Source organism: Mesoplodon densirostris, chromosome 2 (assembly GCF_025265405.1).
Source record: "Mesoplodon densirostris isolate mMesDen1 chromosome 2, mMesDen1 primary haplotype, whole genome shotgun sequence".
In the NCBI taxonomy this organism is placed as follows: domain Eukaryota; kingdom Metazoa; phylum Chordata; class Mammalia; order Artiodactyla; family Ziphiidae; genus Mesoplodon; species Mesoplodon densirostris.
Window position 1 is genome coordinate 40432852 of NC_082662.1, and position 26939 is coordinate 40459790.

At 38.5% G+C, this 26939-nt stretch overlaps 1 protein-coding gene and 1 long non-coding RNA gene across 3 annotated transcripts in view; both read left to right on the top strand.

Moving 5' to 3' along the window:
• CMPK1 (cytidine/uridine monophosphate kinase 1) overlaps positions 1–26939 on the top strand; it is a 35189-nt gene that overhangs the window by 326 nt on the left and 7924 nt on the right. The window contains exon 2 of the mRNA XM_060089773.1: positions 26426–26572. Within this exon, the coding sequence (XP_059945756.1) occupies positions 26426–26572 (147 nt within the window). The remainder of the gene's footprint in view (positions 1–26425; positions 26573–26939) is intronic.
• LOC132483902 (uncharacterized) lies at positions 232–23558 on the top strand. Of its 2 annotated transcripts, none has more exons than XR_009531129.1 (3): positions 232–352; positions 20327–20449; positions 23429–23558. It is a non-coding gene; the product is annotated as an uncharacterized LOC132483902 (long non-coding RNA). The 2 variants fall into 2 exon arrangements; XR_009531130.1 differs by lacking the exon at positions 232–352 and adding an exon at positions 14646–14774.

Below are 26939 nucleotides of genomic sequence, written 5' to 3' on the forward strand. Positions count from 1 at the left end.
GGCCCGGGCAGCCGGCGGCTCCCTGTGCTTGACCGGACGCCGGGCCGGCTCGTCCCGCAGCGCGCGGCTGTTCGCGCCTCCCCCACCGCCCCGGAGCCGCGGACTACGAGTCCCGGCGACCGGCGCACCGCCGGCTTGGCGGTGGTTCGAGGGTCCGCCGGCGCGCGGCATGTCGGGACTGGTAGTCCACGTCCGCCCGCCTCGGGGGGACCCATAAAGGAGGGGGGCCGCTTGGGATTGCTTTGTTCCTGTGCCCCTCTTTCCTTACATTTTGGGGACCAAGTTCGTCTCGAGAGTGGGCTGGGAGAGGGATCCCGGGAGGGTCCGCTTCCGGGGACCCCAGCGCGCAGAGGTCAGTGTGTCGCTGGTTGTGGGGCGGTCGGAGGTGGCAGTAGCGTCGATTCGGGTTAGAGGCTGGGTGCGCCCACCGCTGCCTGAAGGGGAGACCGTTTTTTCCACCACGCCCATTCCTGCAGGCCCTCTAAACTCTGAACCGTCTACTAGTCTTTATCCTAGAAAGGAGCCCCGGGCGACAGGACGTTACTTTAGGTGTTCTGAACCAGTCCAAGTCCGTACCAGCCCTGAGGCTCAGCCCGGGTTTGTGTGGTTGGAAAAAGCCGTGGAGTATGAGATCAAACTTCAACCTCTGACCCGGCTGCCAACTTACACTTAGTCCATGGCCAAGTCACTTCCTCTCTCCGAGTCTCGGTTGCCCCCACTAGAACAGTAGAGGCTCTGCACACAGATTTAAACTCAGTATGAAATGCCTCCCAAGTCTAAAATGGTGTTACTTTTTTTTTCCCCCAAAGCGTGGTAAGGTTAATGGTTCAATTCCGTTAACAATTTTCGAACAGATACGTGGTTAGCTGCAGTGTGGGTGAAAGGCTTATTGGAGAATCTGGGGAGTGTTTGGGAGAGAAGGAAAACAGAAGATATCTAGAAACAGAAGAGGAGACCAGTAGTGCTGTAAAACACCAAAGAATCCTTGTGAAACTCGGTGACCAGCAAAAGTTTTGACCCAGAACTTCTAAAATAGTTTCCTCCTTTTTTCCAGGATATGGCTTTTATTAGCTTTGGGATTTTACTCCTCTCCCAGGCTCATACAACCCACTCCTGTCCTATATTTTATTCTCTAAAGAGCATCCAGAAAAAGTCGGATGGTAACATCTTCATTATGTGTTTTACAGCTGTATTTATAATTGTTGATCATTTGTGAGACTATAAGTGGAGCTTATACAAAAAGATACATAAATATTTTTCTCCTTATTTTTGTTCGTTCTTTTCACTTTTTAAAAGACATGACAATTGGATGGTTTCAGGTTTTTGTTGTATATATGAAATAACTCTTACATGTAAATAGCATAGTAGGGGAAGGAGAAAATACTTTATTTTTGTTTGTTTTTTGTTTTTATTTTTATTGAAGTATAGTTGATTTACAATGTTGTGTCAGTTTCAGGTGTACAGCAAAGTGAATAAGTTATACATACACATATATCCACTCTATTTTAGATTCTTTTCCCACATAGGCCATCACAGAGTATTGAGTAAAGTTCTCTGTACTATACAGCAGGTCCCTATTAGTTATCTGTTCTATACACAGTAGTGTGTAAATGTTAATCCCAATATCCCAATTTATCCCTCCCCCTCCCTTACCCCCTGGTAACCATAAGCTTGTTTTCTACATCTGTGACTCTATTTCTGTTTTGCAGATAAGTCCATTTGTACCATTTTATAGATTCCACATGTAAGAGATATATGATACTTGTTTTTCTCTGTCTGACCTACTTTACTCATTATGACAATCTCTAGGTCCATCCATGTTGCTACAAATGGCATTATTTTGTTCTTTGTTATGACTGAGTAATATTCCATTGTATATACAAACCACATCTTTATCCATTCCTCTGTCAAGGACATTTAGGTTGCTCCCATGTCCTGGCTATTGTAAATAGCACTGCAATGAACATTGGGGTGCATGTATCTTTTTGAATCATGGTTATCTCTAGATACATGCCCAGGAGTGGGATTGCTACATCACATGGTAGCTCTGTTTTTAGTTTTTTAAGGAACCTCCATACTGTTCTCCATAGTTGCTGTACCAATTTACATTCCCGCCAACAGTGTGGGAGGGTTCCCTTTTCTCCATACCCTCTCCAGCCTTTATTGTTTGTGGATTTTTTGATGATGGCCATTCTGATGTGTGTGAGGTGATACCTCACTGTAGTTTTATTTTGCATTTTTCTAATAATTAGCAATGATGTAATGATGCTTTTTAGCCATCTGTATGTCTTCTTTGGAGAAATGTCTATTTAGATCATCCGCCCATTTTTTGATTGGGTTGTTTGTTTTTTTAATATTGAGCTGCAGGAGCTGTTTGTATATTTTAGAGATGAATCTGTTGTCGGTCACTAATATTTTCTCCCATTCTGAGGGGGAAAAGACTTTACTAGAGTCAAACAGATATGGGTCCAAACCCTAACTGTTCCATTTACTATCTCTTTAGTCCCAGAGAAGTTGTTTTACCTTGGGTTCCTCTGTAAGAAGGAAGAAATAATACCTGTCTGGTATGGTATTTATGAATATGAAATGAGGTAAAATATCTGGCATGTATAGATGCAAATAATGTTTTCCTCTGTTTTAGAGTTCCTGTTCTTAATTTATGAGATTGGTTGTTTTTACTTTGAAGTGCACTGTAGTTTTACTTTTTAAAAATTGGTTTATGGGGCTTCCCTGGTGGCACAGTGGTTGGGGGTCCGCCTGCTGATGCAGGGGACACAGGTTCATGCCCCGGTCCGGGAGGATCCCACATGCCGCAGAGCGGCTGGGCCCGTGAGCCGTGGCTACTGGGCCTGCGCGTCCAGAGCCTGTGCTCCACAACGGGAGAGGCCACAACGGTGAGAGGCCCGCGTACCGCAAAAAAAAAAAAAAAGGTTTATGACTGATGTATTGGAATGTATTTAAATATTTTGCTTTTGAATCATAATGTGACTTTTAAGTGTTCACACCCAAACTGATAATACCCATATTACTCCACTGGGTTAAAAATAATCTCCACATTCTGTAACTAGTATTTATTCTTTACTCTGTTTGATAATGGTGGATAATATTTTAAACCTGTTAATTAAGAATTATAAGATTTCCATGATGAGATATGTTCTAAAATGTATTATCTTATTCTTTAAGATTTCAACACTTATATGAGCTTAAATTCAACTGTTTTCTTACAATTCCAAATAGTTTATAATCCAGCAGTTGCTGTCTTCTAGTGGATTAAACAATGGAATGTCCGTGGTCAGTTAAGTCAGAGGATTTTTTGTTTTGTTTTGTTTCTTTTGTGAGTCTCTTGCATTTTGACTCAATGTTTTATTATACAGGCAAATGTAAGCTGAATCCCAAACGATTGTAATTTTTGGAGCTAATTTTTTTTCTGTAGGGGAAAAGTTATATAAATCAAGGTTAAATTCCCCAACTTTCATGCCATTACTAATTTAGCTAACTGGGTACCTGAAATGTGGCTGAAACAGAATTGTTTCTTTGGGAAGATTACATTAATTTCCAACTCAGGCCACCAGAAGTACATCTTTGGACCCTTGCTACAGAACCTGAGAATATCTGGCCCTCTAATATCCTGGGACATTGCAGTTATGGTTGAGGGTGTCACCACAGGGAAGCTGTTGCTTGTTTTTTTTGTTTGTTTGTTTTTCTAGCTGTGAATTCTACCTGTGCTACTTGCTCTCCCAGACCTTGAGGAAGAAAAGGCAAATCTGATGCAGCATCTTCTGAAAGTGTTGTGAACTGGAAAGGAAAGGTTTTAGGGAGGCTTTGAGATTGAATTTTGCCCATTTAGTTGAACTGATCTTTTTCAGTTTTGTTTTAGTTTCTAACTAATTTTTAAGTCTCTTCTCATACTCAAATTTGTTTTTGGAAATTAGCCATTTTCTAAAGCAGTGCAATCAGGAGTCAAGTGCTCAGAGTGGAGTTATTTTTGTGGAATAACTTGTGACTAAAAAATGATGGAAGATACCGTGTCATTTTTGAATTTTTTAAATTAAGCTTTATTTGTATTGTTTTGGCCCTAGAAAAATTATGGTGCCATAACCTAAACTTGTCTGAAAATAACAACCACAGTTTTGCATGTGTTAGCTGGGATATTTAAACCTACTCTCTTTTAAAGATGGTGAACATTCTGCTTAAATAAACAATTATGCTAAAGTTTATATCCATGCCAAATTGCTTCTGTAGCACCCCAGAAGCATTTTTATCATCTTGTGTTTTAACTTCCTCCATGACCTGTATGGGTAACTTATACATTGTATCCTACCTGCTATGCTTAGAAAGTTTTGGGTGATACTGACTTTAAGTATGTAGAAATCAGAAATTTGATTTTATCTTTTTGTCTCTAGTGTTGAACATTGTGTCTGACATATAGGTGCTTAGTAAGTATTCTTTGAATGAATATATAGCACACCAGTTTGTCCTGTAGATGTAAAAAAATTTTAAATTCGGTCTCCAGGGGGCGCCCAAGGAGCAGTTAGTACTCCCAGTTTCAGGACCAGAAGTATTTGAATGAAACCTCTGTCTTACTCTGATTTCTCATGTAACACTTCAGTTTACTCTCAGTGAATAACTGGTATAGTTGTAAAAATCTGATGAGCATTCTAACATTTTTAAGCTCCTGATTACAAATCCCTAAAGCAGACTACCACTCATTAAAGAAACGAGATAGGAAGATCCACTGGACATTAAGCTTGCTTCAGAGCAGGCCTTTCTCCTTTTGGTGGGATGGGCTGGAGTAAGAGATAGCTTTTTTGGTTTTTTTTGTTTTTTTTTAAGTTTTTATTAAAGTTTAAATTATCTGTAAAAGAGAGTCCACAGAATCCTCGACTCTCCTGAAGCACCACCCTTTCATTAAGGTAATGGTAATGTGGGATTTTTGTTGTTGTTGTTAAGAACTTGGAGGAGGGGAGAATATGTTCAGATTATTTACTATTCTTTTGAAAACTTCATTTTTTTCTTTCCATTTTAAGTCACAGTAGTAATACATATTTGTTGGTGACCTCTAACCCTGAGGTCACCGGTATTAACTGTCCGATATTAACTCTTTCTCAATATTTTTACAAATAAAAGTGCATATAGTTACCTTTTTTACCTCTAAATGGGATTATTCTGTGTTTTTTTTTTTTTTTTTACTGAATGTATCATGGCTATCCTCTCAGGCCTCTACACATAGACTTAACTCATTTTTATTAGTAGCTGCAGAATAGTCCATAATATGGATGTTACCATAGCATAGTTGTACCATTCCCCCCATTGATGGACATTCAGGGTAGTTTTCAGGAAATTATTCTGCTATTGCAAACAGTACTTCAATAAATTTCCTTGTAAATATAATATTGCATATGGATGCTTTTATTTTTGCAAGCAAAATTCCTAAAAGTAGGATTGCTAAGTCAGAAGATAAGTGCATTTTTAATTTTAATTGATAATTGTTTGATTACTTTTCAAAAACATTATACTTACATTTCTATCAGCAGTTGTTTGTTTTTTTTTTTTACTAGCACTGGATGATTATCAATCATTTTACTTTTTTCAAATTTGTTAATCTCCTCTTCAAAGTTTTTCTGAGTAAATTACTCATTTTTTCCAAGAAGTCCATTAAAGTGAAAGGCATAATTAGACTTTAAAAAAAATTTTCCCTTGTCGTTTATTCAGAAAACATTCTTTGAGAGCTAGGCACTGTGATAGTTGCTAAGGTGAATAAGACACCCTACTGTCAAAAGTTTACAGTGGGGGGCTTCCCTGGTGGCGCGGTGGTTGGGAGTCCGCCTGCCGATGCAGGGGACACGGGTTCGTGCCCCAGTCCGGGAGGATCCCACATGCCACGGAGCGGCTGGGCCCGTGAGCCATGGCCGCTGGGCCTGCGCATCCGGAGCCTGTGCTCCACAACAGAAGAGGCCACAACAGTGAGAGTCCCGCGTACCGCAAAAAAAAAAAGTTTACAGTGAGCTGTGAGATATGGAAGTTAAACAGTGACTATGACAGGACAGAGTGGTAAGTCCTATGACAGAAATAAACACACAGACCATTTAGATAAGTTTAAGTTACAGCTCAGTGGGTCAGGGAAGGCTTCCTGGGGGGCAGTGATATGTATGAGCTGAATTTAGAAGGACAGTAGGAAAGAAGCAGCCAGGAGATATGGGGGAGTGGAGAACACTTAAAGCAGAGTTACCCTTGCATAGGGTAGTTGGAGCTTTCAATTCTGAGAAAAGGCTAAGGAGAGTAAATGGACACAAGTGAGATTGACCCAGAAAACACTTCCTAAATGCAAACTATTTGCTCTGTGTTGGGGGATACTGCCTTTTAGAGGTTCTCAATTTAGAGTAGAGATAAGACACATACTTAATAGAATTTCATGAGAAAAGATATGAAAGATTTTTGAAAATATTAAAGTTTAACATTAAATTGTTTTAAAATTGTTTATCAGGAGTTCCCTGATGGCCTAGTGGTTAGGATTCTGGGCTTTCACTGCCATGGCCTGGGTTCAGTCCCTGGTCAGGGAACTGTGATCCCTCAAGCCGTGCAACGTGGCCAAAAAAACAAAAACAAAACAAAAACTGTTTATCTTTTAGATTTGCCACCCTAACTAGATTGTAATGTCTTCAAGGATGGGGACCCTGTCTTTTGCTCCTGTTCATTCTACTGCATGGTGTTTGAGGTGCCTACTTATCCTTCAGATCTTAGCTTAATACAGAGATTCCCAAACATTCTCAGTTCATGGTCCCCTTAGTGTCTCAGTAATTTTTTCCACAAACACCTTAGTCCAAAATAAGTTGTGTTTATTGAGTAATTGGATCCAAACAATACTTAATAAGTATTTTCTAACAACTTAGTAGCTGCTTAAAGAAACAGTACATATACATCAAAAGAAGAAGCAGCAACTTTATTTCATTCTTATGTAACCACAATCACTTACTAATTGGATGTAAATGCCTGTTGACACTGCCCAGTTTCTCATACCTTGGAATCAGGTTAGACGCTTCCATACTCATTTTATTTTCCACATTAATTTTCACGTGGTACTTATTTTTATCACAGCAACTGCCCACCAAAAAGTCAGCATCATAAAGATGTCTTCGAAAAGAATGTGCATGATCTAAAGTTGAAATTGTGAACTACCCTGAGCTGATAGTTCACATGATATCTAATAGATGTCCAGTGTTGCTCTGTTTCCCTTAAAAATGTAAACCCAGGGCACTCTTGTGAATTCGCTGCAGTGCTCCAGGGTACTTTGGCATTCAGTTTGGGAACCATGAGCTAAAAATGATTTCCTCAGTGAAACTGGCCCTCACATTTCTAGACTAGGTCAGATTTCTCTATTATGTGATCTCAAAGCACTTCAAAACATCTGTCAGTTTGTTATTCTTTTGTCCTTTCAGTTTTTAATTCTGTTGTCCTTTATAACATTTATCTGTTTGTAGTTCACGTTTAATTTCATGATTATTGGATTGTCTCCCTCATTACGCCATAAACTCCATAAGGATGAGAACCTTAGATTTCTAAATTTACTCATATCTTCAGTGTCTAGTACAATGTCTAGCATAAATTGATGCTCAATAAACATTTGTTAAGTAGATTTTGAAGCCAGTCATACCTGGATTTCTGCCATTTAGTGAGTTATTTAAATTTTTGGCTCTTTGGTTTTCTCCCCTGAAAATTTGGGATATTAATCTACTTTACAGGGTGATTATGAGGATTAGCCAAGAGAATCCATGTAATAAAATGTCTGGCACAGTGCCTACTGTGTGTTTGGCACTTCATATATGTTAGCATCTCTCTCCTTGCCTATTCTGTGCTTATCTGTAAATAGTCAATGAAAGAAATATCTTGAGCAGCGTCAGTAGCTACAGTTCGGTGGTCATTCTTAGTAGACTGAAGAAAAATTGATTTGCAAGGATATGAACAAATGGCAAAGTGTCATACCAGTGTATTGTCTACTAGGCAGTATGTAGAGTTCAGACTCCGGAGTTAGACTGTCTGGGTTTGAATCTTATCGTAACACCTACTATGTGTGAGATCTTAACAAAGGTTTAGTCTCTCTATGCCTCAATTTCCTCATCTGTAAAATGGGAACAATAATATATAGTATCTACCTCAGAGGGGTGTTGTGAGGACTAAATGAGCTAATGTATATCAAGTACTTAGAGCAGTGCCTGGCATGTGATAATTCCTATATAAATGTTAACTATTATTTTTATTATTATCATCATCATCGTACTTTTTCTGTGTTAGTTTTGCCTGCCCTCCTGCCACCCCTAGCTTGACCTTCTTTTGACTTGCTTAAGATTTTTTTCCTTCCTGATTTATTCCTTCGTACTTTGGAAGCTATACAATCTGTTTTTAGTGGTTACCCTAGAAATTTTAAGCACACATATTATTAAACTTAAGTCTAATATTAATATTTTTACTCTCCCCCAAACAATACAAATACCTTAGGACACTTAACTCTTATTTTCTATCCTATTCTTTTTTTTAGGATTTTAATTCTATATTGACTTCTTTTTTAATCCCCACAAATGACCTGTTAATGTTTTATAACAAATGTTTGTTTAGAATAACTTACATACATACCATTTTCTTTACTAACCATTTATTTTTGCACCTCATATCTTCCTTCTGAGATCATTTTCTTTTTTTTTTTTTTTTTTTCTTTTTGCGGTATGTGGGCCTCTCACTGTTGTGGCCTCTCCCGTTGCGGAGCACAGGCTCCGGATGCGCAGGCCCAGCGGCCATGGCTCACGGGCCCAGCCGCTCCGCGGCATATGGGATCCTCCCAGACCGGGGCACGAACCCGTATCCCCTGCATCGGCAGGCGGACTCTTAACCACTTGCGCCACCAGGGAGGCCCGAGATCATTTTCTTTCTTGAAGTATATCCTTCAGAAGGTTCTTTAATCAGTATGGGCTTGTGGTTAGGAAATTTTGCTGTATTCTTTACATGGTAGGTTCTTTTTTCTTAGTTCAAGCACGTAGGGTATCATCCTTCAGAGGTCCTGACTTTATGTGGAGCTCGTTGATCTGACCTCCAATCCTATTTAGGTCTCAGTCTTTGTCTCCTTTCCCTTCTCTGTGGCTGATTAAATCCTGGGCTCTAGCCACCTGTGATTTGGGGATGGGGAAAGTCCCCAGGGCAGCCATAGCTCCAGCACTCTCTCGCTCCTCTGGCTTTGTGCTTTCTTTTCTTTTTTTTTTTCTTTCTTTCTTTTTTTTTTTTTTTTTTTTTTTTTGCGGTACGCGGGGCTCTCACTGCTGTGGCCTCTCCCGTTGCAGAGGACAGGCTCTGGACACGCAGGCTCAGCGGCCATGGCTCACGGGCCCAGCCACTCCGCAGCATGTGGGATCTTCCCGGACCGGGGCACGAACCCGTGTCCCCTGCATCGGCAGGCGGACTCTCAACCACTGCGCCACCAGGGAAGCCCTGTGCTTTCTTGATTTATCTGAATTTGAGTTACTTCTTTAATTTTTGGCCAGCTCAGTCATACATTAAAATAATAATAATAAAATTATATATTAATAAATATACAAACATTAGAGATTATATATATATATATATCCAACTACATGGGTATGCTGTGCTGGGAGGGGTTTCTCTCTTTTTTAATAAGTTTTATTTATTTATTTATGACTCTGTTGGGTCTTCGGCACGAAGGCTTTCTCCAGTTGCAGCAAGCGGGAGCTGCTCTTCATTGTGGTGTGTGGGCTTCTCATTTCGGTGGTTTCTCTTGTTGCAGAGCACGGGCTCTAGGCGCACGGGCTTCAGTAGTTGTGGTTCGCGGGCTCTAGAGTGCAGACTCAGTAGTTGTGGCGCACGGGCTTAGTTGCTCCGTGGCATGTGGGATCTTCCCGGACCAGGGCTTGAACCCGCGTCCCCTGCATTGGCAGGCGGATTCTTAACCACTGCACTACCAGGGAAGTCCTGGGAGGGGTTTCTCTGAATGAATGTATATATTCCACCCCCATCAAAATTAGACGCCTCTACCTAAGTCTGCCCTAGCTCAGAATACCTCTTCAATGTCAGTTCTTCCCCTTATGCTTACCCCTATTGAAATCTACTTGATTTACATCCTTTGGATTAAAGTTTTAGTGATGGTAATCGATTAAACACCACATCCTAGTTAAGATGCTAATAGGAGAGGACTGTAGTCACGAAAGACCTCCGAAAGTCACATAGGAGTACAGTATTTTAATGGTTGTCCTTCTGAATTGAAATTGAGAGCATTTCAGAGAAACCACTCTAGTAGTGGGACTTTTAGACTAGATAAGAGAGAAAAGGTGGAGACGGGATAACCATCTTACTCTTTGTGTCATGTTAGCTTGATCACACTGACTCCTGCTAACCTTAAAGCTTGTACTTTTAGCCCAGTTGCCATATGAAAATGTATTTATTCTAACATTTCAGTTAAATTAAGGACATTTTTATAGACTGAACATGTGATAAGAGCACTTAGAACTTAATAGAGAACAGGTGTGACTGAACATACTGTTTGCCGACAGTTTCCTGCTGCTGGTGAACAAAGCTAACCAAACGGCACTTTGGTAAAGGAAGAAGCCCCAGTTATTACGTACCATTCTTAGAAACTTTCACTTTGAGGAACTGGGTCCCCCAAAAAACACATGTTCCATGCTTGGTTTCCATCCGTTTTCTCCAGAAGACCGGTAAGTTGGTTCCATTTATCATTAGGGAATATTCTATACCAACAAGCAATTGAATATGCTTGGTTTGGGGCTCTACAAAAGACTGCTTCTTTGCTCACTTTGTGTTTGGAATTTCCATGATGTATTAGTCATTGATGTTTGCCACTGAAAAGTTCTATGTGTTTAATTTAACCTATAAGAATTTAAGTATAATTAGGTAGATAATAACATGAATTTCTGTCCTCTTGGTGTCTACTGGGAGTAAAGAGACAGTCCAGAAGATGTTTTATTGATATTATATAATTGGGAATTGACTTGATGGTTAATTTAGGTTTTTAAATTGGAAATTTTTATTTGCTACTTATTTAATGATTGTTGGGTGAGGCAAGTGGAAATGGAAATGGTGTCACAAGTGGAGAAAGGCAAGAATGAAGCAAACGAAGGATGGTCAGAATCTGGCTGAATGGTGGGTCAGATATGCCTGGCTCTGTGTGTGGGTAAAGTTCCTGATCTTCTCTCCATGCTAGGATACAACAAAATGATAAAGTTCATGAACTTGGAGTCTCCTTTTTAATTTCCACCAGCTGATTCTGTCATGCGAAGGCCATAGTAGCTTGATGGCAAGACTCTATTTCCATGTCTGTCACCTGGGAATTCCCTCAGAGGCCCACTGTGGAATAATCGTCACTGAGAGTCAGGAGACCTGGGTTCAAGTGCCAGTTTCCTCTCTGCTAACTAGCGAGTCAGCTTATCTCAGTTTCCCCTTTCGTAAAATGAGAGGTATGGAAATAGATGGTCTTGCCAGCCCTAAAACAGTTCTGTATACTGAGACTTCATTGTTAGGTAGTATTGTAATCCTGTGTAGTCACATTCAAGAGGCATGTTATCCAATCCTTATGAATATGTGTATCTTCTTTGCCATTCTATGTTGTATGAATGGGAGCACCAAGGAATTGTATTTAATAAATTCTCACTGTATTTCATGTTTACATAGAACTTCAGAGTGATAACAAAGAATGTGTAAAGGTAGGAAAAGGAATAGTTTTTTGAAGTAGAACAATTGTGTATGTATGAATTTTTTTTAATTAAAAATATTTAAGAAATGGGATATTGGAGCCAACTTTCTCACAATATAGCATAGTAGTAGAAACATTGTGGACTTTGAAGTCAGTTGTTGGTTCACATCTCAAGTCTAACACCTGTGGCTATGTTGCTTAACTTTTCTGATTCTGTTATCTTCATTTGTAAAGTGATGATAATAATGACAACTTCACTAGGTTGTTATAAAGATGAAACAGCATAATGCTTCTACAGTGTTCAGCACAGTACATGGCACTCAGTAAATGTGTAAAGGTTAGCATTATTTTAGAAAAAATCTACAGTGAAGAGATCAAAGAGTAATTTAGATTAAAGTAGTTTTGGGGAGCATTGTATTCCCATTGTTTACTACAGCATAAGGAAATGATTACCCACACTAATCAGTTTACAGATTTTTAAAAACCCAGGATGGTATTTTAGAGTTTATCAAATATGAAAGGTCCTTCTACTTAGAGAAAATGTTTGGAGTTTACTTAGATTTAAAAATCCTAGAAAGGGCAAGTGGATTTAAGGAACAGTTTATAGTATACATGCTCTTTATATTCAAAATAGGTTACTAGTTGCCAGATGGAGCTAATGACCTAATGATTGGATAAGTTTCATAAGTTAAGCCTGAATAAGTACCTTAACTGTCCTGTTATTAAAAATATGCATACTTTTACTTACTTTTTAAAAAAAAATATTTATTTATTTAATTTATTTGGTTGCAGCGGGTCTTAGTTGCGGCTCATGGGCTCCTTAGTTGTGGCATATGAACTCTTGGTTGCGACATGCATGTGGGATCTAGTTCCCTGACCAGGGATTGAACCTGGGCCCCCTGCATTGGGAGTGCAGAGTCTTAACCACTGCACCACCACGGAAGTCCCACTTTTGGTTACTTTTTAATTATACAAGTAGTACACGTACATTACAGAAAAATTAGAAAATACAGATGAGTAAAAAGAAGAGTGTAAAAATTACCAGTAATCTTACCATCCAGAGAAAACGACCATCAATCAATATTTTGGCACATATTTTTCCGGAGATTTTTTTTTTTTTCAGTAGGGTCATACTCTGGAAACCTGCTTTTTACTTATAATAATATCACAAACATATCACCATGTTAATAAATGTACTTTTACCACATAATCTATATGATATTGTACTCTGCAGATTACATACATTATTTAATTAATTGATTCCTTGTTTTGGAAATTTTGTTTCTGATTTTTCAGAAGTTGTATTCTGTGTTTTTTAAAAAATACGTGGAGATATAATTTATATACCATACAACTCATCCATTTAAAGTGTAGAATTCGGGACTTCCCTGGTGGCACAGTGGTTAGGAATCCGCCTGCCAATGCAGATGACACGGGTTCGAGCCCTGATCTCGGAAGATCCTACATGCTGCAGAGCAACTAAGCCTGTGCACCACAGCTACTGAGCCTGAGCTCTAGAGCCCGTGAGCCACAACTGCTGAAGCCCGTGAGCCACAACTACTGAAGCCCGTGAGCCACAACTACTGAAACCCGTGTGCCACAACTACTGAAGCCCGGGCGCCTAGAGCCCGTGCTCTGCAACAGAAGAAGCCACCACAGTGAGAAGCCCACGCACTGCAATGAAGAGTAGCCCCCACTTGCCACACTAGAGAAAGCCTGCGCTCAACAATGAAGATCCAACACAGCCAAAAATTAATAAATTTATTAAAAAGAAATAAAATTTAAAAAGCATAGAATTCAGTATTTTTGGTATATTATGTTATTAATTTTTTAAATTTTGGTAAAATATATCATGAAATTGACCATTTCACTTTAAGTGTACAGTTCAGTGGAATTAATTGCATTTACAACGTTGTGCGACCATCACCACGATTTCTAAAACTTTTCCATCACCCCAAACAAAAACTCTATTAGGCAATGATTTCCCATTCTTCCCTTCCCCCAGCTCCTAGTAACCTCTAATCTACTTTTTGCCTCTGAATTTGCCTATTTTAGGTACTTCATGTAAGTGGAATCATACATTTGTCTTTTTTTTTAATGGCTTATTTCACTTAGCATAATGTTTTCAGGTTTCATCCATGTTAGCATGTATCAGAACTTCATTCCTTTTTATGGCTGAATAATGTTTCATTGTATGTATTTATTACATTTTGTTTATCCATTCATCTGTTGCTGGATAAGGGCTGCTTCCACCTTTCCGCTATTGTGAGTAATGCTGCAATGAACACTGGCATACAAGCATCTGTTTGAGTCTTTTGGCTATAGAGCTAGGAGTGAAATTGCTGGATCATATAATAATTCTGACTTGTTGAGGGACTGCCAAACTGTTTTCCACAGCAGCTGTACCATTTTACATTTCTACCCGTGATGTGTGGTTTCTTTATCCTCACCAACACTTATCATTTGTTTGTTTGATTATAACCACCCTACTAGGTGTGCAGTGGTATCACATCGTGGTTTTGATTTGCGTTTCCTTAATGACTAATGCTGTGAGCATCTTTCATGTCTCACATGTCCTTTTTTTTTTTTTTTTTTTAAATAACCATCCTGAAGGGTGCACTGACATCTCATTATGGTTTTGATTTGCATTTCCCTGATGACTAATGAGGAACTTTCCCATACTGGCCATCTGTATATCTTCTTTGGAGAAATGTCTGTTTGAATCCTTTGTCCTTTTTTTTTCCCCCAGAATATTGCATTTAAAAAATTGTCTTTTGCAATTTTTAAAATTGGGTTATTTATCTTTTTATTGCTAAGTTGTAAAGTTTTAAAAATATATTTTTGGTACAAGTTCCTTATCCAGATACATGATTTGTAAATATTTTCTCCCATCCTGTGGGTTGTCTTTTCATTTTCTTGGTAGTGTCCTTGGAAGCACAGAAGCTTTAAATTTTGATGAGGTCTGATATCTTGCACTTTAGAACATACAGTATGCTTTCTATTGCCTGTGGTGCAGAGATTAAAAGATTGATAAAGTGCGGCCAGAACTGTAAAAGAGGTATAACTGGTAAGTGTATTGTCCCTGGGACTGAGTTGAGGGTGGAAGAGAGAGGAGATAGTGGTAGATGGAAAGGAAGAGTGGGAGCAACAGATTCTTGTTACTTCCTTGACTGATTCCAGGGCATAATTGGCTCCAAGATAAGTCAGGCTAGAGAGGTGGGAGAGGTTGTCCATTTTGCAAAATGGTTTCCAGCATTCTTCCTGTTGTGTAGTCATGGCAGGAAAGAAAGCTTTCCATAAAAATTTCCCATAAGCTTACCACTTTTTAGGACATTTCCTTTGTGTGAAGAAGTTAGATTCTAATCAAGAACCAGTAATCCCTTATATCCTGTTCTACATTATATAAATGGGTACAGTTGTCTATGGTCAACATTGAATCCCAGGCTGGGCTAGGATATGATGGCTATACCATCAAAAATGTATATTCGTAGACTGACTTTAATTTTAGATTGAGAAAAATGTAATCACGAAGGTAAATTTTACACCAAAAAATTTTGGAAACATACACAATTTTTTAAAGCCAAGTATTGATTTTCCTCACACTTTCTCCTATTAGCACAGGTTGATGGACAAAAAATGAAGATGATTCTTTGTTGTCTAAGCTAGATTAATTTTCTCTTTTTAAAAAAAAATGTCAGTTGAGAGTAGTTGGCACAATAAAGTTCTGAAAGTGCTCCAAGGGGTCATTCTGGAGACTAGAAGTAGTGTGGGTACATTGTCTGTCATGGAGGTGTCATTTCCAGAACATCTTGCTTATAATTTTGAACTCTAGTGTCTAGAGTAAGGCTTCACTGAAATATGTTTCCTTTTAAACTTTTGCTGCTGTGCCTTTTGGATCCTCTCAACTAAGTATGTCTCTAAATTTCCATCTGTTTCTAGGCTATAAAACTGGACTGCTTTCTGTCTCCTTCTATAACTCTTGACTTCATGCCCATGCAGTGTGTTTCAGTGTTGCTATATTATACTTTTGTTTCTCCTTTGTTTAAGGAATGGATCACTTTCCAGAGAAATTTTTACCTAAACATTTGACTTGATTTTTGCTGCTATTCTCTACAGTGGTTTAGTTTTAAATTTTAAATAAGTTTGTGATTGTGCAGGTACCGTTTTTCTTTTTTCTTGAACTTGGATAATGTTTGTTTTTTTTTTTACACCATTCCATTACACACATTATTGATGGAGTATATTCTTTTATTTATTTATTTATTTATTTATTTATTTATATATTTATGGCTGTGTTGGGTCTTCGTTGCTGTGCGCAGGCTTTCTCTAGTTGCAGTGAGTGGGGGCTACTCTTTGTTGCAGTGCGCAGGCTTCTCATTGCGGTGGCTTCTCTTGTTGCAGAGAACGGGCTCTAGGCACGCAGGCTTCAGTAGTTGTGGCTCGCAGGCTCAGTAGTTGTGGCACACGGGCTTAGTTGCTCCGTGGCACGTGGGATCTTCCTGGACCAGGGCTTGAACCCGTGTCCCCTGCATTGGCAGGCAGCTTCTTAACCACTGCACCATCAGGGAAGCCCTTAGATAATGTTTTTTATGTAGGGATTTTTATTCCTAATGTGAGGTTCATTTTGCTGTTCTCTTAGGATTTGATATTAATAAAACATTTAAATCAACAATCTTACTTTGTGATGCTGTATAAAAAGTAATAAATAAATTAGTTAAATTAAATTTTTAAAAAACCCAGTCTTTGTGATATTTGCCATTTAGAGATGTGTGGATAGAATATATGCTTTTTTTAAATTAAAAATTTAGTAAGTTTATATACATGTACATTGAGATTCAAACAATTCAAAAGCACATAAAGTAAAAAGTGAAAGTTCTCCTTAACCTTACAGTACTCTTTTTTTTTTTTTGGTTGCTTTGGGTCTTCATTGCTGCGCACGGGCTTTCTCTATTTGCGGTGAGCAGGGGCTACTCTTCGTTGCGGTGCGCAGGCTTCTCATTACAGTGGCTTCTCTTGTTGTGGAGCACGGGCTCTAGGCGCGTGGGTTTCAGGAGTTGTGGCACACGGGCTCAGTAGTTGTGGATCACGAGCTCTACAGCACAGGCTCTGTAGTGGTGCACGGGCTTAGTTGCTCTGCCGCATGTGGGATCTTCCCAGACCAGGGATGGAACCCATGTCCCCTGCATTGGCAGGCGGATTCTTAACCACTGCACCGCCAGGGAAGTCCCAGCCTACTCGAGTTATGTAATCACGTACCAACGTTTTTGTGTGTGGCTTTTTGGTCCTCTTTTGATGTATTTATACACAGATAAAAATGCACGCACACAAACGTTGCCTATTGTTATTTTTTTGCTTAACAGTGTATCTTGGATAGCTTTCCATATCAGAACATGCAGATAGTTCAACTCCATTCATAATATATACAATAATCTATTTAACTATTCATATATTTGTGGACATTTAGATTTTCTGTTTACAGATGATGCTGACATAAACATTCATTACATATGTCTTTGTGCACATGTGCAACTATTTCAGTAGCACAGCTCCTAGAAATGGAATTACTGAGCCAAATGGTATGCAAACTTAAATTTTATTAGACTCTGCCCTCTAAAAAGGCTGAACCAATTTACACTCCCACAAACTGTCAGGATGCTGGTTCTTCCCCACCCCCACCCTTGCCATAGCCAGATATAAGTCTTTATTTTAACCAATCTGATGGGTGAAAAATGAAATCACATTGCTTTAATTTGCATTTTCATGATTACCAGTAAGGTTGAGCATCTGTTCTTTTCTCTGAATTGTTTCTTCTTTGCCCATTTTTGTATTGAGCTTTTTTCTTTGTTAGTAGGATCTCTTTGTATACAATGTATGTTACCCTATCACCTTTGTATGGTGAAAATATTTTCTCCCAAGCTGTTGCTTGTCATTTGGTTATATCTGTGATAAGTTTTTATTGTTCACGTGGTCAAACATAAATCTTAGCTGTTTTGGTTCTTGTTTTGGAGTGTCTTTCTCTATCTCAAAATTATCTTCCCCTGGTACTATCCTAGGGTTGTTTTGTTTTTGTTTTTGTTTTTTGCTTATATTGTATTGTTTTAGAACTCTGATTTACCTGGAATTTAGTTTTGCATATGATATGATGCAAGAGTCTAATTTTTTTTCAGATAGGTAGCCGGTTGCATAGTATCATTTATTAAATAGTTCATCTTTTCCCCATTGATTTTTAGATGATGACTCTATCACTTATTGAATTCCCATTTACACTTGGGTCTATTTCTGGACTCTGTTGAATTTCATTTTTCCATTTCTCTATTTTTATACCAGTATCATGCTGTTTTAATTACTGTAGCTTTATAATATTTTATGCCACCTGGTAGGACATGTTCCCATTTGTAGTTGTTAATATTATTTTTGAATTTGGTCATTCTCTCACATTTACCCTTCCTGATAAACTTGAGAATCAACTCATCAAGTTTCATTAAAAAATAAATAATCCCAGGTGAAGTTTGATTGCGGATGCAATCAATTTATAGATTAATTTGTGGAAATTTTAAATATTTACTGTATCGAATGTTTCTGTCCAGGAACATAGAATGCCTTCTTTTTATGATACTGATTTTAAGTGTTTCTAGTTTCTTCTTATAATTCTTACATATTAGTTTTAGATTTATCCCTAAATTTAAGTTTTTAGTACTGTTTTGAATAGGATTTTTTAAATTGAGGTACAGTTGACTCGAATAGGATCTTTTAAAATGTATATTTTCTAATTAGCCATTGCTAATTGGTTGGAAGGCTATTGATCTGTTTGTTTATAAGAAGATAGTAAGCAAGATAGATACATTCTTGTTCTCATAAAATTTTTAATGTACTCAAATACATCTGTGATGCCAGTTTTTGGAGCCTGTGTGTTTGAGGGTATTTTCATAGTGAATTGCATTTTCATGTATCATATCTTCCTTGTTCTATAGTTATTCTTTGATTTCACTCCTTTATTGCTATGTAATTGGTAGTTTAGCCACTGATTATCTTGGACTTTGCTCCAGGAAGAGCCGATATGAGTTAGTCTAACTCCTCCCTGACCCATCTGAGTGCTCTCACAGTAGGTCTTGAATCTAGTAGCGTAGACCACGTTTTTAGGAGTATGTTCTTCATACTCCTAGTTTTAACAGCTAATAATGATATTTGGCTGTGGCTGATAGTGTAATGTAGTATAGATATGATTTCTGGTAGTATAGATATTATTTCTGTTTTACAAATGAAGAAACTCAAGTCTAAAACAGGTTAAATCAATTTCCTAGAGTCACACTGGATTGTGACAGAGTTTAGTTATAAAACCTTATCTCGGGCTTCCCTGGTGGCGCAGTGGTTGAGAGTCCGCCTGCCGATGCAGGGGACACGGGTTCGTGCCCCGGTCCGGGAAGATCCCACATGCCGCGGAGCGGCTGGGCCTGCGCGTCCAGAGCCTGTGCTCTGCGACGGGAGAGGCCACAACAGTGAGAGGCTTGTGTACTGCAAAAAAAACCCAAAAAACAAACAAAAAAACCTTATCTCAAATTATTAGTTCAGTGTTCTAAGTTTGTGACGTCATGCACGGTTCTTGTGTTCTTCTGATCCTTGCAGAAGCCTCTGTGTTTCTCTAAATGCATTTCTCCATTTGTTTGATAATGTTGCAGGTGCTCAAATTTTATGTTTGCATATATTACTGAATTCAGTGTTTGGTATCCTTTGCACATTTTTCTCGTGTTGATTGGTAAATCCAAATAAATTCTAGTTCTTAAAGAGAACCCAAGCTGTTAAAATGTTGTGGTTATTTTGTAGTGAGGCTCTTTACAAGTTGTATTCCCAAGTAGTTATATTTCTTAGGGTGACTTTCTTACTTTTGGTATTCCCTAGGTAAATGATATTCTCATTTTAATGTTACTTACCTTTTTTTTTTTTTTTTTTTTTTTTTTCCTTTTTGCGTTATGTGGGCCTCTCACTGTTGTGGCCTCTCCCGTTGCGGAGCACAGGCTCCGGATGCGCAGGCCCAGCGGCCATGGCTCACGGGCCCAGCCGCTCCACGGCATATGGGATCCTCCCAGACCGGGGCACGAACCCGTATCCCCTGCATCGGCAGGCGGACTCTCAACCACTGCGCCATCAGGGAGGCCCCTACTTACCTTTTTTAAAAAAAAAAAAAAATAAGTACAAAAAAAAAAGAAAAAACAAACAAAAATAAAAAATAAGTACAGTTGGTACTGTACTGCGTAGTGTTTAAGAAACCTCTCTTTCATAAAGTGAATAGAGGCTAGAGATTCATTTGAGTGGTTTGATGTATATCCTCTGAGTGTTCTCACAGGAATTGAATTAACTGTGAATTCTAGGCTCTTAGGCCACCTGCAACAGTATTTGGGTTGTAGTGATGTGAGTGTGTTGCTTGTAGGCTCTGCAGTGACTATAAGAATTGATCATTTAATTAACAAGGTGAGATTAGTGTTTCTTAAGATTAACAAGACCTCTGTGCCTATCCATTAATGTTGGAAATTTTCGAATTATTGCCTGTGAGCTCCTGGAATCCCTGGAGGCTTCTGGGCCTCATCTCCATCTTTGACTATTTTCCATCCCTTTCTGTTATAGGGAATGTGGATTGATTCAGAATGGCTGAGATGAATTAAAAGAAGTAAAAATACTGGAAATGACCAACTGGAATGAAATTGGAGTGTGAAAATTCCAATTCACAGTTGCTATAGGGGCCATTTGGTATGTAAAACAGATGCCAAAATCCTCAGTATTCTGAGAAGTCTTCTGCAAAATGTCAGAGGGATATTGAGGCCTTACACAAATGAGAAAACAGTCTATTTCATGGCTTCTAAATCACCCTTTCTTTAAGCTTTATTTATTGTTCTACCTTCTTGTCATTGCCTCTGAAGAATCACCTCTTCCCTAAGCAGACAGTGCTGGTAAAGACTGAATTCCTTAGGAAAAGTTAATGCAAATATGAAAAATTGACTTTATTAATTAATAGTAGCGCTCAAGTCACTGTAAATATGTAAGTCATTATTTCATCCTTCGTAAATATAACCTATTTATTTCCCCAAATTAGCACATTGCCTGGCACTTTATAGAGACTTAATAAATATTTATGGATTTAAAATAAGTTCCATGTATTGCCTGAATTGAGGTTTTCTTACATGAAGAGCAAAACATTGAGGAAAACAAAATAGTGCTGTAATTGTCTGCAGTTGAATGGATTATATCCCTCCTCTTTTCTCCTTTGCAGGATATAAGCTTTTAAACTATCACTCTTTAATTAGAGAAAGAAATATGCTTCATGTTAATTTGGAGTCTGTCTGCTAAAGATTTTGCCTAAGAAAAGATTTAGCTTGGTTTATAACTTTCATAGTTTATAGTTAATATGTAGATTTGTAATTAAATAGGCATGGTCAAACGTGATGTATACATTTGGAAATACAATGAGGGCACACTAAAAGTGAGATTGGAAATCAGCTAGCAATTTAAGTCAGATATTATATTTAACCTTTTCCCCACTGTCTTCTTTCCTTCCTATGCCTCCTTTCCTCCTTCCTGCCTCTTTTCCCTACCCCTTCCCTTTCTCTCTATCCACTCCCATTCCTCCCTCCTTCCCTCCCTCCCTTCCTTTCTTTCTTTCTTTCTAACCTCTGTAAAATGGTAATTATAAGAAAAATCCTTTTTCTAACCCTCTGTGGGTAAAACTGGAAGGAACCTTAAACAGTTCACCAATTTTAAGCATCTGGGCACTGTACAGCAGTTCTTACAGTCAAAAGTAAGTTCTCCAAGACTGGCAGATAATGTTACTGGAAGTGCTTATCAGACATCTCAGAGTAATCGGAAAAAGTTCTGTTGGAAATGCCTTTTGAAATAAATGATAGCCTTACATGAAGTGTTGCTGGGATGCTGTAAGCTCTAAAGCCATTGTTTGCAACAGTGCCAAACTGGTGAGTCTGGATGGCTCCGGATAGCATTTCCAGGTGTTATGCTGAAGGTGCATTGTTGACAATACATAATCAGAATTAGATTTTTAAGTTTCACTACTCTTACGGGAAATGCAAAGTAACTTAGTCTTAGATGTTTCATAGATGTGTCAGCTATTTAAAGGACACCAATAGTTTTAATTCAGTTGCTTTAAAAATATATTTATGGGCCTCCCTGGTGGCGCAGTGGTTAAGAGTCCGCCTGCCGATGCAGGGGATACAGGTTCGTGCCCCGGTCTGGGAGGATCCCATATGCCGCGGAGCGGCTGGGCCCATGAGCCATGGCCGCTGGGCCTGCGCATCCGGAGCCTGTGCTCCGCAACGGGAGAGGCCACAACAGTGAGAGGCCCGCATACCGCAAAAAGAAAAAAAAAAAAAAAATATATATATATATATATATTTATATCTGCTATCTCTGCTGTGTTCCCTCTATGTAGCTCAAGGCTCAGTAGCAGTCCAATGGCATTTCTAATTGCCATACTCACAGGAGGAGGTGCCTGGCATGTGGATCTCCTCTGCCCCCAAGGACTTGCCATTTACACATCATTTGTACCTTGAACTCTTTTTTTTGCTATTGTTTTGGTTTTGATTCTTTTTGTTGTTGTTTTTATTCACATAGAACGACATTACCTAAATTTAGAAAGGAGGAAAGAGGATTGCTAAGGGAGAGAAGTTATCAAGATGATTTGAGATTTGATACCATAAAATTGTCAACATTTGCTTAGTTGTAGTAATAGAGTGCTGTTCTGTACTTGTTGAGAATATGATGCATTTTTCCTCCCTCCAAATCTTAGTGTCTAATTCACAGAAGTTATTGAGTTGTTTTTCAACTTCTTAAAGGAGAAAATGAAAGTAAAAAAAATTTAGACGGTTACTCTAAATGAATTTATACATTTGTCACTAGAAAACTACTATTTTTAGCTGAATAGTGGCTTGTAATTGTAGTTATTATAGTTTATAGTGTTTATAATTTGCTGTGGTTTAAATGTTGGTCTTAAGACTGTAATTAGTGACCCATTAGATTTTAATTGCTAGGAAATTTCAGAGAATGTGAAAAAGTTTGGGTTAAGCCTGGGAAATATCCATTCTTGCTTTCCTCAAAATTGGCATCAGTGACTACTTAATGACAGCAGAATGCTTTGAAAACATGCTCTTTAAAGTCTAGCTATAATTAAATACCATAATAACTAGTGTGTAAGTGATAGTTGCTTTTTTGTTGTAGAAACTCTGGTAAGAGGAAAGCTTCAGCAAAATCCTTAAGAAAAATATAGTATAAAAAAGTAACTGGTAAATAGAGGATTTTAAAAAATGGAATGTGGATGAGAAATAGAAAGACATTTATAGATTTGACATGATTATATTTATTTAAATTCCTTATCTCCTTGGACTTTGCAGATAAGGTTGTTTTCTGTATAATTTTTAAAAAACATCATTTGTACACTTCTACAATTTACAACTAGTCTCTCTTTTTAAAAAGTGATGTGCCAAAACCCATTGTAATGTAATGTAAGCTTGCAAATTTGAGCTCTTCAATGTCAGGAAACAAACAGTGTGTGTACTAATTTCTAAATTACTAGCTGGGTTTCTAAATGTATATGTTGTTCATACAGCCAAGGCAGTCTGTACAGAGCAATCTGTATTGTTGGTGTTTCACTGAGCATTTGCCATTGTTTAGTACTGTTTGTCTCTGCATTTATTCAATATTACCATGTGCTATAATCTCTAGACCAGATGAGAGCATCCAGCAAGCATAAACTTCCAAGCAGGAGCCAGAGTAAGCAGTGGAAAATGAAGCTGCTGTAAAATTTTGTGGACAGCCGTTGCAAAATGCTTTCTGAAAATTGTACATAGTAAATGGGAAAGTAGGTCACATCTCATTTTTTTATAAAGTGTTTTCCATATCCATACCCGTCTTTCAAAAGTTTATACTTGGTGATAAAAGTAGGCATTTAAAAATGTTGTGGTGTGGAAATAATTTTAAAATAACAATTTAAATAATTAAGTACTTTTGTATTTATTTCCATTTTCTGTAAATGATGGGAATGTTTTTAAAAGCCTATTACAACAACTAAATACACTTCTGATCATTTCTTTTAATGCAATGAGCTGTATGCCTAAGAGAGACATGAGTGATACTGTGGTTTTTGTTTATTCTCCTCAAACTTTATATCCAATTTTAGTCATCAAATAAACTATTTAGTTTGTTTTTCTTTGCTGACTACCTTATTGTTGGCTTACTTTAGTAATAAACAAGAACAAGTTTAGCCAGCAATTTTTAGAGATAGAAAAGGAGTAAAGAATGGCTTCTGCAATCTTAAAAAAAAGAGAGAGAGAGAGAGAGAGAGAGAGAAAACTCACTGTAGCCTCAGTAATTGAGAGAGTTAAGTTTTGTAAAATGTGCAGTTGAAACATTCTATTCTGGAAGGAGGGGTGGGAGTGTGGGCTGCCTCAAATCTTAACATTGAAATTAAAGATAAAATTTAAGTTATCAAATATTTATGGTACACTTACTATGAATGAGATAAAAACCTATTTAGGGAATCTTAAAAATTTGGGATGAGATGATTGTTGTAATTGAACACTGAATATAGATCTCAGTATCCTGATATTTGAGAGTAAAAATAATCTATTTTATTATTATGAAAATTATTATTATGAAAATAGATTTTATAGTTCTTTTTTTTTTTTTTTTTTGCAGTACGCGGGCCTCTCACTGTTGTGGCCTCTCCCGTTGCGGAGCACAGGCTCCGGACGTGCAGGCTCAGCGGCCATGGCTCATGGGCCTAGCCTCTCCGCGGCATGTGGGATCCTCCCAGGCCGGGGCACGAACCCGTGTCCCCTGCATCAGCAGGCGTACTCTCAACCACTGCGCCACCAGGGAAGCCCTATAGTTCTTTTGATTTAATAAAAGGGAACAAGCTAGTTCGTGTGGAGGAAGAAGCTTTTCAGTATTCATAATTGTCTCTTAGATCGTATTGTTTTCTCATTCCAACCACGGGGAAATGGCAGAATAACACTATAGCATCTTATGTGACTTAGTTCAACTATTACCCTATACCCTGACCTAATACATCATTTGTAAATCCTTAATAATGACCATCACAATTGTAATACTACTATACTCCTGACCTTTCACAGTGTATTCATATCTGTTAAGTCACTTAAGTCCTTTGACTGGTCTCTCTGTCAAAACCTTTAAAGCCGGACTTCCCTGGTGGCACAGTGGTCAAGAATCCGCCTGCCAATGCAGGGGACACGAGTTCGAGCCCTGATCCGGGAAGATCCCACATGCCGCGGAGCAACTAAGCCCATGCGCCACAACTGCTGAGCCTGTGCTCTAGAGCCCATGGGCCACAACTACTGAGCCTGCGTGCCACAACTACTTAAGCCCGTGCGCTCTGGGGCCCGTGGTCTGCAACAGAGAGAAGCCACTGCAGTGAGAAGCCCACACACTGCAACAAAGAGTAGCCCCCACTTGCCACAACTAGAGAAAGCCTGCACACAGCCATGAAGACCCAACACAGCCAAAAATAAATAAATAAATTAAAAAAAAAACCTTTAAAGTGAATACATATATACACACACACATGCACACACATACATATATGTAATAATATAGAAATGGTGTGTATATATAATATAAAAATTCCAGATTATTTAAGATAAGTATCTTCATGATGGCAAGGATGTAATTGATGGCTTTTATCTCCTACTACCTGTCAGGCTCTTTGGTAGGCATTTTATATAAATACATTATCTCATTTAATCATCACCACTGAATTATAAAATAGGTATCTATATTCCCATTTTACAGATGAGACCTCTCTAGTCACAACTAGAGAGGTAGGAAATGGACTTTTGAGAGTGGTAAAGATGGAGAGACTGTGATATTCTAAGACACTATTTGATTATGTGTCCACTCTCCAGAGTGGTCAGGAAAGCTAATTTCATGGAGGGCTAGGACTTGTACTGTTTACTGAGAAAGGGAACAAAACAGAAGAGTGGGATTTGTGTAAGTGCTGATGAGTTCACTTTAGATGTGTTGAGTTTAAGGAAGGGAGGATCTTATAGAAGGTGGGTACAGCCAACTGTGGTAAGATTTGGGGGGTTTTGCCTTGAATTATATAGATTTTTGTTAGACATTTCTTTGAACATTATTAATAACATTTAAACTTTGTGTTTGTGAAGGAATATGTTGAGCTGTTAATGCCTTGAATAGTTAAATAAGTTTCGGGTTGATGGCATGACTTGTGAACATTATAGCTACCATATGCTACATAGGTTAAGGATTTTTTTTTTTTTTTTTTTTTTTTTCTTTTTGTGGTATGCGGGCCTCTCACTGTTGTGGCCTCTCCCGTTGCGGAGCACAGGCTCCGGACGCGCAGGCTCCGGACGCGCAGGCCCAGCGGCCATGGCTCACGGGCCCAGCCGCTCCGCGGCATATGGGATCCTCCCAGACCGGGGCACGAACCCGTATCCCCTGCATCGGCAGGCGGACTCTCAACCACTGCGCAACCAGGGAGGCCCAAGGATATTTTTTAAGCAAACTGGATTGTGTGAAATCTCTCTTCAATTTTTCTTTATTATTTATTTATTATATAAGCAAAGCTTGTTTATTATAGAAAAATTAGAATATAAAAGTTACCATGAAGGGAAACAAACAGTAGTCCTAACACTGGGTTGAATGTATTTTGATTTTTTTCCTATGTGTTTTTTCTTTCAGAAATATGGCTACACACACCTTTCTGCAGGAGAACTTCTTCGTGATGAAAGGAAGAACCCAGATTCACAGTATGGTGAACTCATTGAAAAGTACATTAAAGATGGAAAGATTGTGCCAGTTGAGATAACCATCAGTTTGTTGAGGAGGGTAAGGAGTGTGAATGCCAACCAGTTAAAACCAACAAGGAAATGAGAAATTAAATCTGCCTTCCCTTTGAGTAATGAAAAAAATCAGAGTATTGAATTTCTTGCTTGTGGAGGGTGGTCCTGGTGTTTGAGAATGGCAGAACTGGAAATTCCACTTTCACCTGGGAAGAAATTGGACAGTAGGAAACATTCTCTACGTTGGTCTAGGATCAGCTACAACTGAACATTCATATGTGTACATTTGACCCTTCCCAGCATGCAGACAATCCATCCTCCTTCCATTTCTATTTCTTTTTCCTCCTTTCCCTTTTCCGTTTTCTTCCAGACTTTGTCCCTCCCTCCCTCCTTCTTTCCCTCCCTCCTTCTTC